General features: G+C 38.8%; 1 protein-coding gene across 2 annotated transcripts in view; it reads left to right on the top strand.

The window, feature by feature from the left end:
- Htr2c (5-hydroxytryptamine receptor 2C) overlaps nucleotides 1–8,494 on the top strand; it is a 229,179-nt gene extending 220,685 nt beyond the window's left edge. For both annotated transcript variants that reach the window (XM_076561713.1, XM_006989970.4), the window contains exon 6: nucleotides 5,012–8,494. In XM_076561713.1, coding sequence (XP_076417828.1) covers nucleotides 5,012–5,072 — 61 coding nt within the window. In that variant the 3' untranslated portion in view covers nucleotides 5,073–8,494. The remainder of the gene's footprint in view (nucleotides 1–5,011) is intronic.
- The last annotated feature ends 8,213 nt before the right edge of the window (nucleotides 8,495–16,707 follow it).

Genomic DNA, 16,707 nt, shown 5'->3' with positions numbered 1-16,707 from the left:
TTGGGGAGGCTATCCTAGGAAACGTATCCATTTGTCCTTTTCATTCACCAGTCATTTATTACTTATATCTTGACAATCTCTTTATTATTCTGTTATGACTTCTTTCTCTCTAAGCAACAATGACCTTAGTTTTAAAGGTAAAGAAAATGTTTACAACTCTAGAACTATTTGTGACTCTTGTGGCATATTTTTTTCCATAGTATTGCTATGCTGCTGTACTGTATTCATTTTATAAATACTATTACTGGTGCCTACTAAAGTTTCTCAAACCAGGCTTACTAAATATGAGAACAATTTGACAATTGTTGTCTACTCAACAATGATTATAATACACTATCACTTATAAATCCAAAAATGATTTAAAAAATAAATGTCCCCTTTAGTATCATTGGCAAATGATATTATCTGATGGTTTGAAAAGAACTGATCTGTGTTGCTTGAATTCAAGGTTTTAGGAACTAATATAAATGCATTTATACATAGACTACTCTAGATTTACTTTTTTGAATAAAATAATTTAATTTAATGAGTCTTATATGAGAACAGAATAAGAGAATGCATGTAGACAAAGTTTGTAATGTAAAGCAAGTGTAAGAGTCAGTAATACTCAGGCTTACATTTGCAGTAAAATAATTTTAATAATGAGATTTATTAAATTAGAATGAGATAATGCATGCAAATACAGTATGAGAATCAGTAAACACTCATAGTTAATTTATTAATAATGGTCTTTAATGAGTGAGAGTAATAATGGCAGCAGTAGTAGCTGTTTCTATAATAATGTTGTTATATTTTAAATGCTTATTGAAGATTCATTTTATTTTTAAATAACGTTAATAATTAAGTTGTAGTAGTAGATTGTATTTTGAATAAAATATACATAGTAGTAATGTGCAATATTTTCAAAAAACTTAAAATGTATATTACTGAATTCAATATTTCTATACTGTTAAGTTAGATTTTATATGCTTATTAAAGATTCATTTTTATCTTTAAATACTAGTAATTAATTACTGTTAAAAATTATTTTCAAAGTTTGCAACAATTGATGAGATAATGCATGCATAATATTTGACAAATTATTAGTTGATATAACACCTGCAATTTATAGCATTATTCAATTATAACTTGTTTTAGCTGTTTCTAGTATCCTAATATGACACAGCCTTACCAAAGTTAACTTCAGAAACATTAAATTAAATTAATTCCCTTAATAATTATTTGTGTTTTTTATTGTCTGTATTGAATTAAATAATATGTGAGCTACATGGAAAATTTTTAAATAATTGAATCATATAGTAACATACAGGAAACACTAAGTAAATGTAGTTTTTGTCTTTGAAATTATTATTGATATATGATGCTAAAAGCAGTTCATTTCTACCCTTCTTACTTGATCAAATCAAGGATGTAAAAAATATCAAGCAGTACATATTTGCTAAATTTAACTTTTCTGAAGTTAGCTTGATCAAATAATAAGTGCCTTTCTGAATTTTTATGAAAATAAGTTAACACATTTAAGGTATATTATTGGTAGTAGTACTGTTATTTATGCTTAATGGTATAATAACACATTCATTACCATTGCTTGAATTGAAATTGATAAGGAAGACTTTGCATATCTGCTAAATAACTTATCTACAAACACAAAACAGGTGTTCTCAAAGTTTTTGGTTTAAGGATCCTTAATACATTTTAAAACACTTAAGGACTCCCAAGTATCATGATATATTAATTAAAGGCATGTGTGCTTCCCAGTACTGGGATTAAAGGTGTGTGCTACCACTGCCTGGCCTCTATGTTTAATCTAGTGGCTTGTTCTGTTCTCTGAACTTTAGGCAAATTTTATTAGGGTATACAATATATCACCACACTCAAGGGCTTTTATTTATGTGGATTATACATTGTATCAATAGTATAAATATTAATGTTTGTGATATTGGACATTAAAAGTTTAAAAAGACCTAATGAATTATTTTCCTTTAAATAATGATAATAAACTAAGCCTGCTTAATAGTAACATGTTACAAATTTTTATGATAGTTGATACAATTTAAATTTTTTCAGAAATAAAAACATTTTTTGCAGGTTTGAATTTTTAAATTTCTATTTATACAAGATCTAAATCCCTAAATACAGACATGAATTCAATGAACTATGATGTTTCAAAGACAGAAAGATGAAAAAAGAAGCTTGTAATCAGAGTCTCAATAGGTGGAGGTGAGGAAATCAAAAGTTCAAGGCCAGGCTGAGTTACATGAGTTCATGTCAATGAAACTCCCAAAATATAATAAAAGTAGGAAAATGAAAACTATACCCACGAAAGAATTATAAAAGTCTCAGAGATTCTGGGTCCTTGAAGCACGCTTTGAGAACTGCTGATACTATTTTTTAAGTTATTAAAATATTAAATAAAATAGTCTGTGCGTGATATATTGTTATTAATGCTGTTACTATGATTGTTATCATTATTGATAATGTACATATGGTGTTTTTAAAAGTGAAAGTCCTCTTGTTTGTTGACTGAATTCATGGCTTCCGGAAACAAAATTTATGATTGTACAGATTTAGTAAAGAGGTTAAACTACTTGACCAAATTATATCTATTGTAGAGGGTTTTAACAAAATTAAGATGAAACATTTTTCATCTCTGTTATCCATAATACACATGGCTCAGCATGTGACACGGAGAATGGATGAAATAAAAGATAGCTATCAGATTTACCCTTTCCTCAATGTACATAAAACTATACAAAAGAATTGGCCTCACAGGGACTGGTGAGATGACTCAGGAAGTAAACAGCCCTTTCTCTAAGCCTGATGACCCATGTTCAGTTCTGAAAGGGAAAACCAACTCGTGAAAATTGCTGTCTTAACTCTGTAGGCATTCTATGGCATGCTCCCATGCATGTATATGTGCGTAAGCACACACACACACACACACACACACACATACACACACACACACACACAAATGGAGAGGGGAACAATTAGCCTCCTATATGCAAATACATAATAGTGGTCCTTACCCTGCCCCTTATTGTCTTTTGACAACAAGGCTTTCCTTAGATTCCTTAGGAAGACAAAAAAAACAAATCTATTACCAGATGTAAATTCACAGTACTACAGAGCTGGGCTCTGAATGACATCAATGTACACCAGTCTTACAGCCTTCCCTAGGGACTTCATGTGTCTCTCAGAAGGTCTCAAAGATTACAGGAGCATTTTCAGTGGAAAGTTGGACCTTCATATCCAGGTACACCTACCTTTGAACCCATGCCTATAGAAGGATGACAAACTTCTTAGAGGAGTCTCTAGTTTTGGGATCTTATTCTCGAAGTTCTGGGGAGCAGAGGAGGCAGGGACTGGAGATGGACTGCTTTACTTGCACCCTCTGATGCTCTTGCTAAAGGGTCCTGGGAAGATGTACCAATTTTCTTCCAAATGTTTCTCATGAAATGGCTGTCTTCCCTGGGACCATAGCAAAGTTCTGAGTGATTCTACTCAAGTCCAAATTTTTGCTTGAAAAAGCATAGTTGAAAGGTGTCTCCAAATTTCTATGCCCTTCTCTACTTTCATACTTGCATATCTAGGTCTCAAGCTCTAGGAATGCCTCACACATACCAGAAATTCAATGTCTGGAGAAAATACTTAACAATCATTTTCCAAACACTCCCCTTCTTATCTTTCCAGAGATTAAATACCAATCAATATTTTCTATTTTTTTCCTTTTTGATCTTCCAGTCTGGTACATTGCGGTTGACAAGGACTACTTACATCAACTAGTATGGCCTTAAGATATTAAATTCCTCATAGTTTCTTATGTGGTGACTGCTTAGCTACTGTCTTTGAGGATACACTTCAACTTCCATTTCAAAATGTGGACATCTAGGAGCTCATAGTTCCATTAGCCTATGATAGAATCTCACAGACACATTTGAGTTTGCCAAGGCTTTAACTCCTTGAGGATGCAGAAAGGACCGATGAATATTGTACCTATGTGTTAAGGGGAAAAAAATCCTTTATGGTCTACCATAGTGAGTTCTGAAAGTTTCCAGAAGGTTTCAGCATAAGATCACTGTCTGTTCCCTTCCTTTCTGCTGATATTTCCTGTCTAGAATACAGTTTATTTTCCTGGCTAATTGTCAATACCCTGAATAAAAAAAATTCGCCTCTCTGTCTCTGTCTCTGTCTCTGTCTCTGTCTCTGTCTCTGTCTGTCTCTCTCTCTGTCTCTCTCTGTCTCTCTCTCTCTCTTGCCCTCTCCACCCCATCTCTTTCCCTTCCTCCTTTCCTTACTCCTTCCCACCCACAATCCCCTTTCCTTTCTTCCCTCATCCCCACCCGTAGCCCCCTGTAATACCTTGAAGATATATCCTCAGCCTCATACTGTTTCTTGACCTTGAAACCATGTTGCTGATGCTCAAACACACACACACACACACACACACACACACACACACACACACACACGACCTTGCCAAAAAGAAAATCAGTTGCTTCTGCTCACAGGTTAGTCTTTGCATAATGGTGAAACACAATCCAGTCAACCCCCCAGGCTATTGTAGACGGTGTACATATCATTGTTGTTGCACTTGAGTAACGGTATACTAAAAAAATAAATGACTGAATTTAATGATATTACACAGGACAAATGTGAAGCTACTCCTTGGCTTAACAAATATTTATTGAGTACTTTCCACAAGCCAGGACAGTTCTAGGGCCTCCAAATAGAACAAAATGGACTCAGTCCACTCCTAGACATAAACGTATCTCCAATCGCTTGTCTCAAATGTGGAGATTCTATTCTGTTATAGCAATTCTCAGAAAGCCATCATTATAAATTGCACCAATATGTTCCATGAGCTGCCTGGCATGCCATGAATAGCTTTCAACAAACAGCAAGTCTAAATGCCTTTTGGTAAAATGCTGATGAATTGACTGTGCTACTGTGCAAACCTGCTCAATCATTACATATGCTATAACGACTTCCCACCTTTTTGTTCCCCTAGGTGTTTCAGTTCCTATCCCTGTGATTGGACTGAGGGACGAAAGCAAAGTGTTCGTGAATAACACCACGTGCGTGCTCAACGACCCGAACTTCGTTCTCATCGGGTCCTTCGTGGCATTCTTCATCCCTTTGACGATTATGGTGATCACCTACTTCTTAACGATCTACGTCCTACGCCGTCAAACTCTGATGTTACTTCGAGGCCACACCGAGGAGGACATGCCTGAAATCAGCCTGAACTTTCTAAAGTGCTGCTGCAAGAAGAATGCTGGCGATGAAGAGAACTCTGTGAACCCCAATCCAGATCAGAAGCCGCCACCTCGGAAGAAGAAAGGAAAGCGTCCTAGAGGCACCATGCAAGCTATCAACAATGAAAAGAAAGCTTCCAAAGTCCTTGGCATTGTATTCTTTGTCTTTCTGGTCATGTGGTGCCCGTTCTTCATCACTAACATCCTGTCTGTTCTTTGTGGGAAGGCCTGTAACCAAAAGCTGATGGAGAAGCTTCTCAATGTGTTTGTGTGGATTGGCTATGTGTGTTCGGGCATCAATCCTCTGGTGTACACTCTCTTCAACAAAGTGTACCGAAGGGCTTTCTCTAAATATTTGCGCTGTGATTATAAGCCAGACAAAAAACCTCCTGTCAGACAGATTCCTAGGGTGGCTGCCACTGCTTTGTCTGGGAGGGAGCTCAATGTTAACATTTATCGGCATACCAATGAACGTGTGGCTAGGAAAGCTAATGACACTGAGCCTGGCATAGAGATGCAGGTAGAGAATTTAGAGCTGCCAGTCAATCCCTCCAGTGTGGTCAGCGAGAGGATTAGCAGTGTGTAAGCAAGAGCAGCACAGCCTTCCTACAGGAAAGCTCTTGTAGGAAAGTTTTCCCCCTTGATTTTCCTAAGGATCATAACTAATGTAAATACTGCTGTGTGACAAAACAGTGTTTTGATAAACAGCTTTGCAAACCTGTACTTTACAATCATGCGTTAACAGTGAGATTTGGAGTTCTATATTTACTGTTTATGATAGATGGAGACTAAGTTATTTTGATTCCTCGGTGAATAATAGTGTTTGTGTTTCTCTCTCCCATCCTTCCTTATTCTCTTCCTTCCTTGCTCCTTCTTTGCTTTCTTCCTTCCTATCTCTGTTTCTTTTGTGAATGTGGAAATGTTGATGTTCATCTCAGGTGGCATTTGCAGGAGACCAGAATGATGCACATGACTGTGGTAATATCTCAAACCACACCTAAATTGACAGATTCAGTGGCATCTTTTCCAGGTTAACAGTAAATATGTGCTTGAAATTCTCACTCTGCTCATCTACACACATAAACACAGTAAGATAGGTTCTGCCCATTGTGAATAATATCCATCAGTGAGTCAGAGACAGAACTTTCTTGTTACACATCGGGGTACAATTTGACATTGTCAGGATATTGTGTCAGTTTTTGCTGCAATGTCTGTCCCCAAACATAGTGATGTTTTAACATAGCAGCTGGTTAACCAGGACTAAAGAAGTGGAAGGATGCTAAAGAGATATACACACTAAACAGCTTTTTCACTTCTTAAGGACAATGTTCAAATTCTGATTATTATGATAAGCAAACTGGAATTAGTGTTTTCATTCTGGTCCTTAGTAAATACCTAATTTCACGACTAAACTGGGAAATGAGATCCCAGAGTTAATTCCCAATCCAGAATTCAACATCAATTGGATTTTGATCTCAGAATTCTGGAAATTAGTGTGCTACACACAAAGTGAAATTTGCATTTTGAGCCTTACTAAAATATTTTCTTAATTATGGTACCTCTATCTATAGGACCCAATCTGGCAGTCCATTTTTAAGTAAAACTAGTATGAGAAAGGTAAATAACCATGACCTTGGAAGTTTTACTTGATTAAGGACTACTGAATTAGGCCCTTAGAATGTGAAAAAATTAATTGAAAAAGACGCTTTTATTGAACTCTGGGAAGAAAAGAAATACAGAGTTTCCATTTGGATTTTAAACAAAATTTATCTCCTTTTCAGATCCTTCCAAACTCTCTAGTGCAGGAAAAGGCTGCAGCTAATTTGTGAATGTGGCAAGCTCTCCATTGTACTGCAATTATGTCCTCAAACTTTAAATCCTTGTTCAAATATAGTGTTGTGTTCCAATAAGTGTTGGCCATTGTTTCATTCGTGGGCCTGCTGCTCTCTAAGAATTAAGTACCATTTTAATGAAACTGAAAACCACGAGAAGTTTTCAAACCTTGCTTGTCAGATCATTAAGTCTATGCTGTGTGCCGAGTTGCACATTCCCAGTAACTGTGTTTCCATGTGTGTCCATTTCACACAACTGTGGATAAATTTATGAAGAATTCATGATGCTATATCTTATGCCTGACAGTTACATGTACACCTTGGAGTGTGCCTCTTAGGATTTTGAAATTGCTGAAGGCAGAATCTGAACTTCAAAAACTCTTAGAGTGTGTTCTCAACACACAGCATAGATTAAATTCAACAGTTTGCCACAGGGGCAGTGGGAGAGCGGCTGTATATGAGGAAACTCAAACAGTCCCTATTTGATTTACAACACTGCCAAATGTCAGTCAATTGCTTGAGCATGCCCAAACATGACACAAAAGTCAAGTTTATCTGCCTGTTAGGTCAGTTGAACTGCATGTTAAAAAAAAAATTACCTGAAATTGAATGAGATGATCTACTTCTTATTGAAATGAAAAAAAAAATGTCTGAAGAAACACAGCATGCATTGAGCATGAGTTCTGCACATACAGATGGTGCTGTGCATGTATGCCATGTATGTTGCATGAATCCACTGACCTGTATCAATGTAAGGCAGAGGAGCTGGTACAGAAAGCGCTGGAAAAAACTCCTTCAGCAATCCATAAAAGACATTCAGATCTGAAGTATTGTATTAGAGAAAATTGGAAACATCTGATTTCTTTCTTAACTATCAGGGCAAGCTCATAGCACATGTTTTACAGAGAAATAAAGTCTAATCCACGGAGTTCCAAAAGCACTAGCAATAAGTTGAGGGATAATAGGTTATAGCACATTTGTTAATAATTCTTATGTCATCAAGTAGTAGTACTTAATAGTACCCAACACAGCAATTATTCTCAACTTGTGTGCTATTCATAAGTTCTGTGCGGTTTGGTATGAAACATATATATTCATTTGGAAATAAATCCTACAGTTCAATGTTAAATCTACAAACTTTTATAAATGTTTTAAAACAGTCCATGTGACAAATGTAAACGTGGTGAATTTACTGTCAAATCATTTTGATGTACTATTATATATGTATACTGTTTAAGACACGTGCAACAGACTGCCTTATATTATTTCCTGTAATTTTTCTCCTTTGTCAAATGGTAATTTTTGTGAATGGTTGCAAAGTGTTGTCTTATTCTTGATTCCTGTATGGTACCTTCTCCTGAGTTTTGTGAGACCCTCTCTTAATTTATTAAATTTATTAAATGTGGCCTAGTATGTCATGTGTTTTTTTCCCCCGTGCATCGTTTCAATATAAAAATCTACCCTATGAATTGAAAAAGTGAGGTGGGTAGGGAGGAGGGAAGATCTGGAAGACCTCGGGGAAAGGGAAGAATGTGATCACAATATGTTTAAATTTAAAAAATGTTTTAAATTCTAAAAATACAATTAAAAAGTAAATTGATTCTTTTAAGCTTATAAAGGCAAACACCCTCAGAAAATATCCCTTTCTATGACTGACTGTGCCTGTGTACAAAGGACAGGAGAAGAACAGCAGCTAAGAGGAGGAGCTGACAAAAGCAGCATCAATAGGAACAACACATTCCTTGCAAGAATGTATTGACATTGACAAATCATGTCGTAGTCTTCCTTTCCTGAGCATGACAGTGGGGTGGAAAGAAGGGGCTTGCCTTCTCTCTGAAAGGATGATAAACAGCACTGGTGGCAGCACTGATTACCACGTGGAAAGGTCACGGTCATGACAGAACCTAGTATCAGTATTCAGAGCTTTATTAGGAGGGAAAGTGGGGGGAGAGAGGAGCCAGGCCTGGAGAGAGAGAAAGATGGTGGTGGGGAAGCAGAGCAGAGAGCAGAGAGAGGGAGGGTGGGATCTGCATCCAGCTTTTAAGGCTCAGATTGTGTGACCACGTGGTCTGTACATAGTTGCCAGTACCCCCCTGATGACGTAAGACACAAGACCCCGAGCTGTGCATGTGCAGGAGTGAGAGCAGGATCCTAACACTCTCCTTGATAGTTATCATGACTGTCATCTTTTCACCAGACACAATGCTCCCCTAGGACAGACAGGACCATCTATCTTTTTGTTTGTTTGTTTTGTTTTGTTTTTGTTTTCTTCAAAAAAGTGTCGCCCTGGCTTTTCTGCAGCTTGCTCTATAGACCAGGCTGGCCTCAAACTCAGAGATTTGACTGCTTCTGCCTCCCAAGTGCTGGGATTAAAGGCGTGCACCACGACTCCTCAGCATATGTAATCTATTTTATTGATGGCTTTATCTTAAACTTTGAGAAGCTACTATACTTTCAACAGCTACACAACACACACTAACAAATCAGTTGCTAAATTGTCTCTCTCCATGGCTAAATGAGTTGTAAGAACTCATCATTCTTCATTATACCATCATGAAATATGGCACCGTCACCTTAACTTTGCCTCTCAACTCAGATAGCTTAGGCAGACATCTCTAAAATTATCAGAGCCAACATAAAATGAAATTCTGTTTATTATATCTGGAGCAAGGACTGACAAAATACATTTGTCTTTTCTTTCAACATATATAATTTATAGGTGACGGGAGAGCCAAAAGGATGCTGGTCTGAGTTCAGTTCTTGGAGAAGGATGCATTGGTGCTTCATTCCTTTGTAAACATGAATGGTTTGCTTCAACAGAAATTGAACAGCCACTGAATCAGCAGAGATACTGCAATGCATAGACTGAATTAATTACTTAATTCAAGGTCTTTCTAAGCTGCCCAGGTTGGCCTAGGACATGCTATATAGCCCAAGTTTGCCTTAAATTCACAATCCTCCTCCTCTGTCTCCTGAGTGCTACAGTTACAAATGTGTACCACCTTGCCAGGCATCTGAATTGCCTTGAAATACTAAAGTTAGGGGTTGCTTGTGCCTAACACAGAAAACAATAGAGAAAGGCTAAATTTATTTGTGTGTGTGTATATGTGTGTGATTGTGTGTGCGCACATCAGTGTATACCATGGCATGCAGGTGTAGGTGAGAGAACCCTATTGCAGGAATTGATTCTCTCCTTCTACATTGTTTTGAGGCAGAGTCTCTCTTATTTGTATGTCTACACTGCCTACTTCAGGCTGGTTGGTTTGTAAACTTCCAAGATTCTGGCTGATTTCTGCAACTCAACCTTCCATCTCCCATTGGGATTACAAATGTGTACTGTCTTAGTTAGGGTTTCTATTGCTGTGAAGAGACACCATGACTACAGCCACGTCTTATAAAGAACTCATTTAATTGGGGTGACTCGCTTACAGTTTCAGAAGTTCAGTCCATTATCATCATGGTGAGGAGCATGGTGGTGTGCAGGCAGATGTGGTGTTGGCTATATGTTGGCTTGCAGGCAACAGGAATTTGACTGGGACACTGGGCCATATCCTGAGCATAAGAAACCTCAGAGGCTGCCCCCACAGTGACACAATTCCTCTAAGAAGGCCATAACTACTCTAAAAAAGTCACACCTCCTAATAGCACCCCCTGTGAAATTATGGGGGCCAACTACATTCAAACTATCACATGTACCATCACTTCTGTGTTTTTATATAGATTTCAGGGATAAATCCCATATCATCAGTCTTGTTCAGCAAGTGCTTTTACCCACTGAGCCATCTATCTAGTCCAAGGTTTCATTTTTCTTCATATCGCAATAATGGAGTCTCTACCAGTAGTGAAAGGAAAGATAGGCAAAATGCTGAAGTAACTCAGGCCATAGCACTGAACTACTCTTACAGGAAGACACAGAGACAGAGGAAGATGTCACTTACCATCAAATAGCAATATGTTTCTTGTACCCACAGCTTCTGGGCTCCCACTTAACCTAGTGCAACTTCTACAACTGAGACCCATTTCCCCTTGAAATATTTTTCCTACACATATATTAAAAGATTACTTAGGAAGTTGAACATGTTGGAAAAAGATGTTTATACAAACCTACAAGGGTAGATTAAAACAATTCTCAAATATTTCGTGACCTATAGCATACTTACAACACCAATAACTCTAACATAAAGCCTTGGTTGTGTTACCTTTAATATAAATTTTAGAATGAAGATATTTGCAGGATGTGTTAACATGTTATCTTGGAATCCATATGCCTGAGGCGGGGGGGGGGGGAGAGGGGCTGTGTGAAGAAAGTAGAACACAGCACCACAGATTTATTACCCCTTGTATCTTTAAAAGGGATAGGTGTAGTGTCAGTCGGTAGAGCATGAGACTCTTAATCTCAGGTTGGGCGCCAGATATTGGAGAAATTATTTTGGCCACTCCACGTAGTTAAAAGGATATTTATTTAATGGCGTAACTCACAAATTAAGTAATGGGTAGGTCGCAGGGTCTGGGGAAGGTATAATGCAGTCCAGCGGTGTTCTCTGGAGCTCTGCACAGTCAATCTCCACTGGTCAGCGTTCCGGCACCGAGCGAGTGCCCAGCGAGAGCGCTCGCCCATCCAGCTCTCGGGTCCCCAGGCGCCTCCCCTCGCCCCGCCTCGTAGGCGTGACAGTTGCCAGAGTCTCAATGGGGGTTGGAACTTCCAGAACCAAGCTGGAATGGCTACCCACTACAGATAGGTACAATAAACCATCTAATTTTCTTTAAATTGAATTGAATTTTGTAAAATAAATTCACACAGATAAACTCACGAGTATCACTTTCTGACTAATTTTGTAGGTACTCATCAAATATAATAACAAATATAGTGATACAGATGTGACGACATATGATGCTTCAAAGGTTCCATGGGCTTCTTTGAATTTGGAGGTGAGAGGGCTAGGCCTTGATATTTACACTATCCTCAGGAGAGATGTGTGACATTATCCTAGACTGCTGTTTCCAACATTTGCAACTCCCAGAGAACTGGGAGTGATCAACCCCAAGCCTCTCAGCACTTAGGGAATATACCCTTCAACCCTAAAGGGAAACCTGGCAGAGTAGTACAGTTTCCACAACCAAAAGAGTAAGCATTTGATAGAAAAGCATTCATCAAATTGAGCCTGGTGGCAGAGGGATTCAAGGCCATCCTAAAGTACATAGCAAACTTCAGATCAGCCTGGACAACTCAACTATACTCTATCTAAAAATAAAATTTTCAAAACAGGTCTGCCTAGAACTCGGTAGTAGAGTGCTTGCCTAATGTGTAGGAGAACCCTAGTTCAAATACCAGCACTCATCCCAGCCCTTCCAAAATCACCACTAAAAAGATTTGTTTTACAACACAGGACTCTGGCAACAAATGTGTGAAGTTTCCATAAGAAGCAACTCTAAATCTTAGAAGATACAAAGGGGATGTTCTACAGTTTAGTTCAACTTTGGGGAAACAAAGAAAATAATGTTAATGTGAAAGGACAAAGATTCGCTCTTCAAAACATGCTCTAAGTTTTATAAAATGACACCTGCACTTATAATTTCTTTTCTTTTTTTCTACTCATTCTACATACGACCCACAGATTCCTCCCTCCTCCCTCCTCCTACGCCCCAGCCCTCTTTCCCAAGCCACCCCGCATCCCCACATCCCCCAAATCGAGGTTTCCCATGGGGAGTCAGCAGAGTCCAGCACATAGAGTCTAGGCAGGTCCAAGCCCCACTGTACCAAGGCTTAGCAAGGCGTCATACCACAGGAACCGTGCTCCCAAAAGCCTGCCCATGCACCAGGGACAGATCCCAATCCCCCTGCCTGAGTGCCTGCCAAACAGTTCGAGGCAAACAACTGTCTTCCCTATCCAGAGGGCCTAGTCCAGTCCCATGGAGGCTCCACAGCCACTAGTCTACAGTCATGGGCTTCCACTTGTGTGGCCGGTCATCTCTGCACGTCTTCCCATCATGATCTCTATGTTCCCGCCTGCAGAATCACTTCTTTGTCTCATCAATTGGATTGGTGCCTGGCCTTGGATCTCTGCATCTGCCTCCATCAATCAAGGGTCAAAGGCTCTATGATGATGGTTAGGGTATTCACTAGACTGGTCACCAGAGTAGACCAGTCCAGGCACCCTCTGGACCAATGCCAGCAGTCCAAGGTGGGGTCATTCTTGTGGTTTCCTGAGAGCCTCCCCAGCACCCTGCCTCTTCCTATTCCTGTGATATCCCCATCTCTCATGGTATCTCCCTCCCTGCCCGCCCACTCTGTCTCTGTTCCAGCTTGACCCTCCCATTTCCCTATGTTCTCATGCCCCACTCCTCGCCCTCCGCCGCCCCACTCCTCACCCTCTGCCACCACCACCCTACTCCCAGTCTGCTCATGTATATCTCCTCCACTTCTCCTTCACAGGGTCATCCATGTGTCCCTCCTAGAGTCTTTCCCTGCTTGCTAGCCTCTCTGGAGCTGTTGTGGTGGCACTTATAATTTTAAAACACAATTGGGACTGGAAATTCCACTTGCTAATAATTGGTATTAGAAAAAGTTAAGCTATTGTGTATGAGAAAATATTGGATGCTAATTCAGTCATTGGCCAGTTTTGAGAAAAGAATCCATCATCCAGAAGGCCAGCAGGGGTTAAATATCTTTCAAAGGCAAACTTTCATGTGGGAAGGAATAGGGCAGAATGAAATCTAATTGGCAGTGGCCTTGCTACATACTCCAAACCAATTATGTTTTATATATGTCTCTAATACTAAATAGAGATATCACCAACTCCCCAGGTTGAGGTTGCAGTCCAAACCATTTCCTTCTCAATTCAAATGCCACTTAAAATATTGATTATCTAAGATACCCATATTTTTTGTCAGAATTGGCTATAAATGGTGAAATCTCACAGTCCTCTCCTCAGGCTTTACAAAATCTATGATTGCTTATAAAATCTCAGTGAAACAAATCACTTTTGTTTATTGGGTTATTATAAAGGATCTAAGGAGATGACTCAGTGGGTAAAGTGCTTGCATTATAAGCATGAAGTTCTGAGTTCAAATCCCCAGAGCCCATGTAAAGTATAAAGAAGTCATCTGTAATCCCAGTGCTCCTATGGGGAGATGGGAGGAAGAGATGGGAGAAGCTCTTAGGCCAGGTTACCTGACATAAACAGCAGCCAACAACAAAAACAGAGACCCTGTCTCAAATAAGATAGAAGAGGAAGACTACCATCTAAGTCTGTCCTAACACATACTCTGTGGCACACACACACACACACACACCAGAGAGGAATGCATGCACACACCAAAAAGTAAAAAGAAATGAATTGCTGATGAAAGAAGAGATGCATGCACCTATACACAGAGGAGGAAAGGGCCTTTGTGAACCTTATTTCTCTGCTAAACCTAATCTTCCACTTAATTTTCAATTTAATCTCAGATCTATTCATAACCATGTGGCATAATAGAACATTATCTCTATCCTTAACTTGTCATAACTCTATCCTTAACTGATGTCTATGTAATCATGGCTCTGCTCTTAGCTTTAAAACAAATTTTAAACCTATTTCTCTTAAATTGCAACATTATCTCCTTGATCTTGCATTTCTACAAACTCAAATATTACACCAATAACTAACGATATCCCTATTATTGGCTTCAGTTCTGCTTTTAGCACTCTGTCAGGGTTAAATATGCTTACTTCTAACATTATGACTAAGACAGAGCACTAGCACTTATTATTTGAGAACATATTCTTTTTGTGAAGATCCTCTGAAGCTGGTCTTAAAGACACAGAAAAGTTTATGTTTTTCATTTTCTTCATCTTCAGACTTTACACTGAAACCAACTTCACTTGATCTGATACTTTCTTCTTTGTTCCAGAGTAGAGAAACTTTTCTTTTCATTGTAAAATCCGTGATAATTGTCATCCACTGAACACTAACAATGCTCCAAACACCAATATGCCTTAAGGTATGTAGTTTGTTACATTAAAAATGCCTACATTTCTCATTGAGAAAGAAAACCGGCCAGGTGGTTAAGAGGTCCAGTTAGATTAACTCTAAAATGTAATGGGAACAAGTTAGAATACTCATATGTGCACCCAGAGCCTGAGGTAAAACTCAGAATCTACTCTTTTGACTAGAAGGACATATTCTTCTCTTAATGAGGTTCAACACAGCTCTGATCCCCCACCTTTTCATGTGGAATTTTAAATCTTAAGGAGGAGCAACTGTGATTCTTTCCTTTCTTTCTAGTGTTATAAGGAAAATGGGAGATGGGTTCTAAAACAGAATATGATGGAACGGGGACCTCAATCACCAATGGACTCTAAGCCTGTTGACATTTGTCTACTTTAACAAGATTAGATAATTATCCTAACTTAAAAGGCTAAGGCCTTATTAACATATATAGTTAATAAGTTACCATGTGTTTCTTATGTAAATACCAAGATTAATCCCTCTCAACCAGAGTCTAATTTCTTTGTAGAAGAATGTGACAAAGTCAATACAAAGGCCCAAAGGAAAAAAGAAAACAACATGCTATAGTTGAGACACTGAATGTTCTCCAAAGGCCCCTGTGTGGGATGCTTAGTACATAGTGTGACACTTTTGGAAAGGGATAGGTTTTTTCTTTGTGTCTTTCTTTCGTTCATTCTTCATTTCTTTATTTCCTTATTTATTTATCTTGATAGTACCAAAGCAACTTAAAGGAAAAGGAGTATGTTCTGTCTCACAGTTCCAGAGTGTAGTCTCTCAGAACAGAAATGCAGGTCAGAGAAGCAGGTTGGTTGGGAAAGGAGACAACATTAGGGAAGGAAGAATAGCTAGTTACTCTTCAGAATAAGAATTATTATGAAAGAGAGTCTAAAACCTATGGTGTGGGGCATTATTCAGTTCAGCAATGAAGTGGGAAGGCATCTTACCACATGCAGCATAATGGACCTTGAAAGGAGAAACAGAATAATTGTGTTAGGAGAGATAGCCAGCACATATGACATGATGGGTTCCTCAAGGAAGACACAGTCCCCAGAAAAGATGACCACCATATTAAGATAAGACTGGAGCCTTCAAGTCCCTCCAGAAAACCCACAAAGCAAAAGAGGATTCCAGGCATTATAAGTTTCCAGAGAGTGGCAGAAATCTGGATTGGTCTCCATGCCAAGAGCATGGATCAAAAACTTATCTTACAGATGCAATCAAAAGAGAGCTAGGCTTCCTTACAGCTTCAAGTGGGAGAAAGCAAACTGCCAGCGATAAAGAGTGAGTATACAGGGGGCATGGCCTGATTTCTGGAAAAGAGACAGGGATTTAGAAGGTATGTGATCTAATATAATCCATTATGGCAGAGAACTCGAAACAGTAAGATATAGATGATGGGGCCTCACAACAACAATTCCACGTGAACAATAGTAATACCACTAAGCTGACAAGCATCACCTACAGATCAGCTTTGGACTACAAACTGCTCAGAGCAATTTTGGGATGGCTCGCTGAGATGATCCAGTTTCACAGACTACCTGAATAAGGACTTGAGATAAGCCCTGAGCTTTGGCATTAAGCGCAGACTGGACAACAAAGGATATAGCTACCTTTCCTAGAATTTGA

This window comes from Peromyscus maniculatus, chromosome X (assembly GCF_049852395.1).
Source record: "Peromyscus maniculatus bairdii isolate BWxNUB_F1_BW_parent chromosome X, HU_Pman_BW_mat_3.1, whole genome shotgun sequence".
NCBI lineage: Eukaryota > Metazoa > Chordata > Mammalia > Rodentia > Cricetidae > Peromyscus > Peromyscus maniculatus.
The sequence above is the reverse complement of the archived record's forward strand: the minus strand, read 5'-3'. Positions and strand labels throughout refer to the sequence as shown.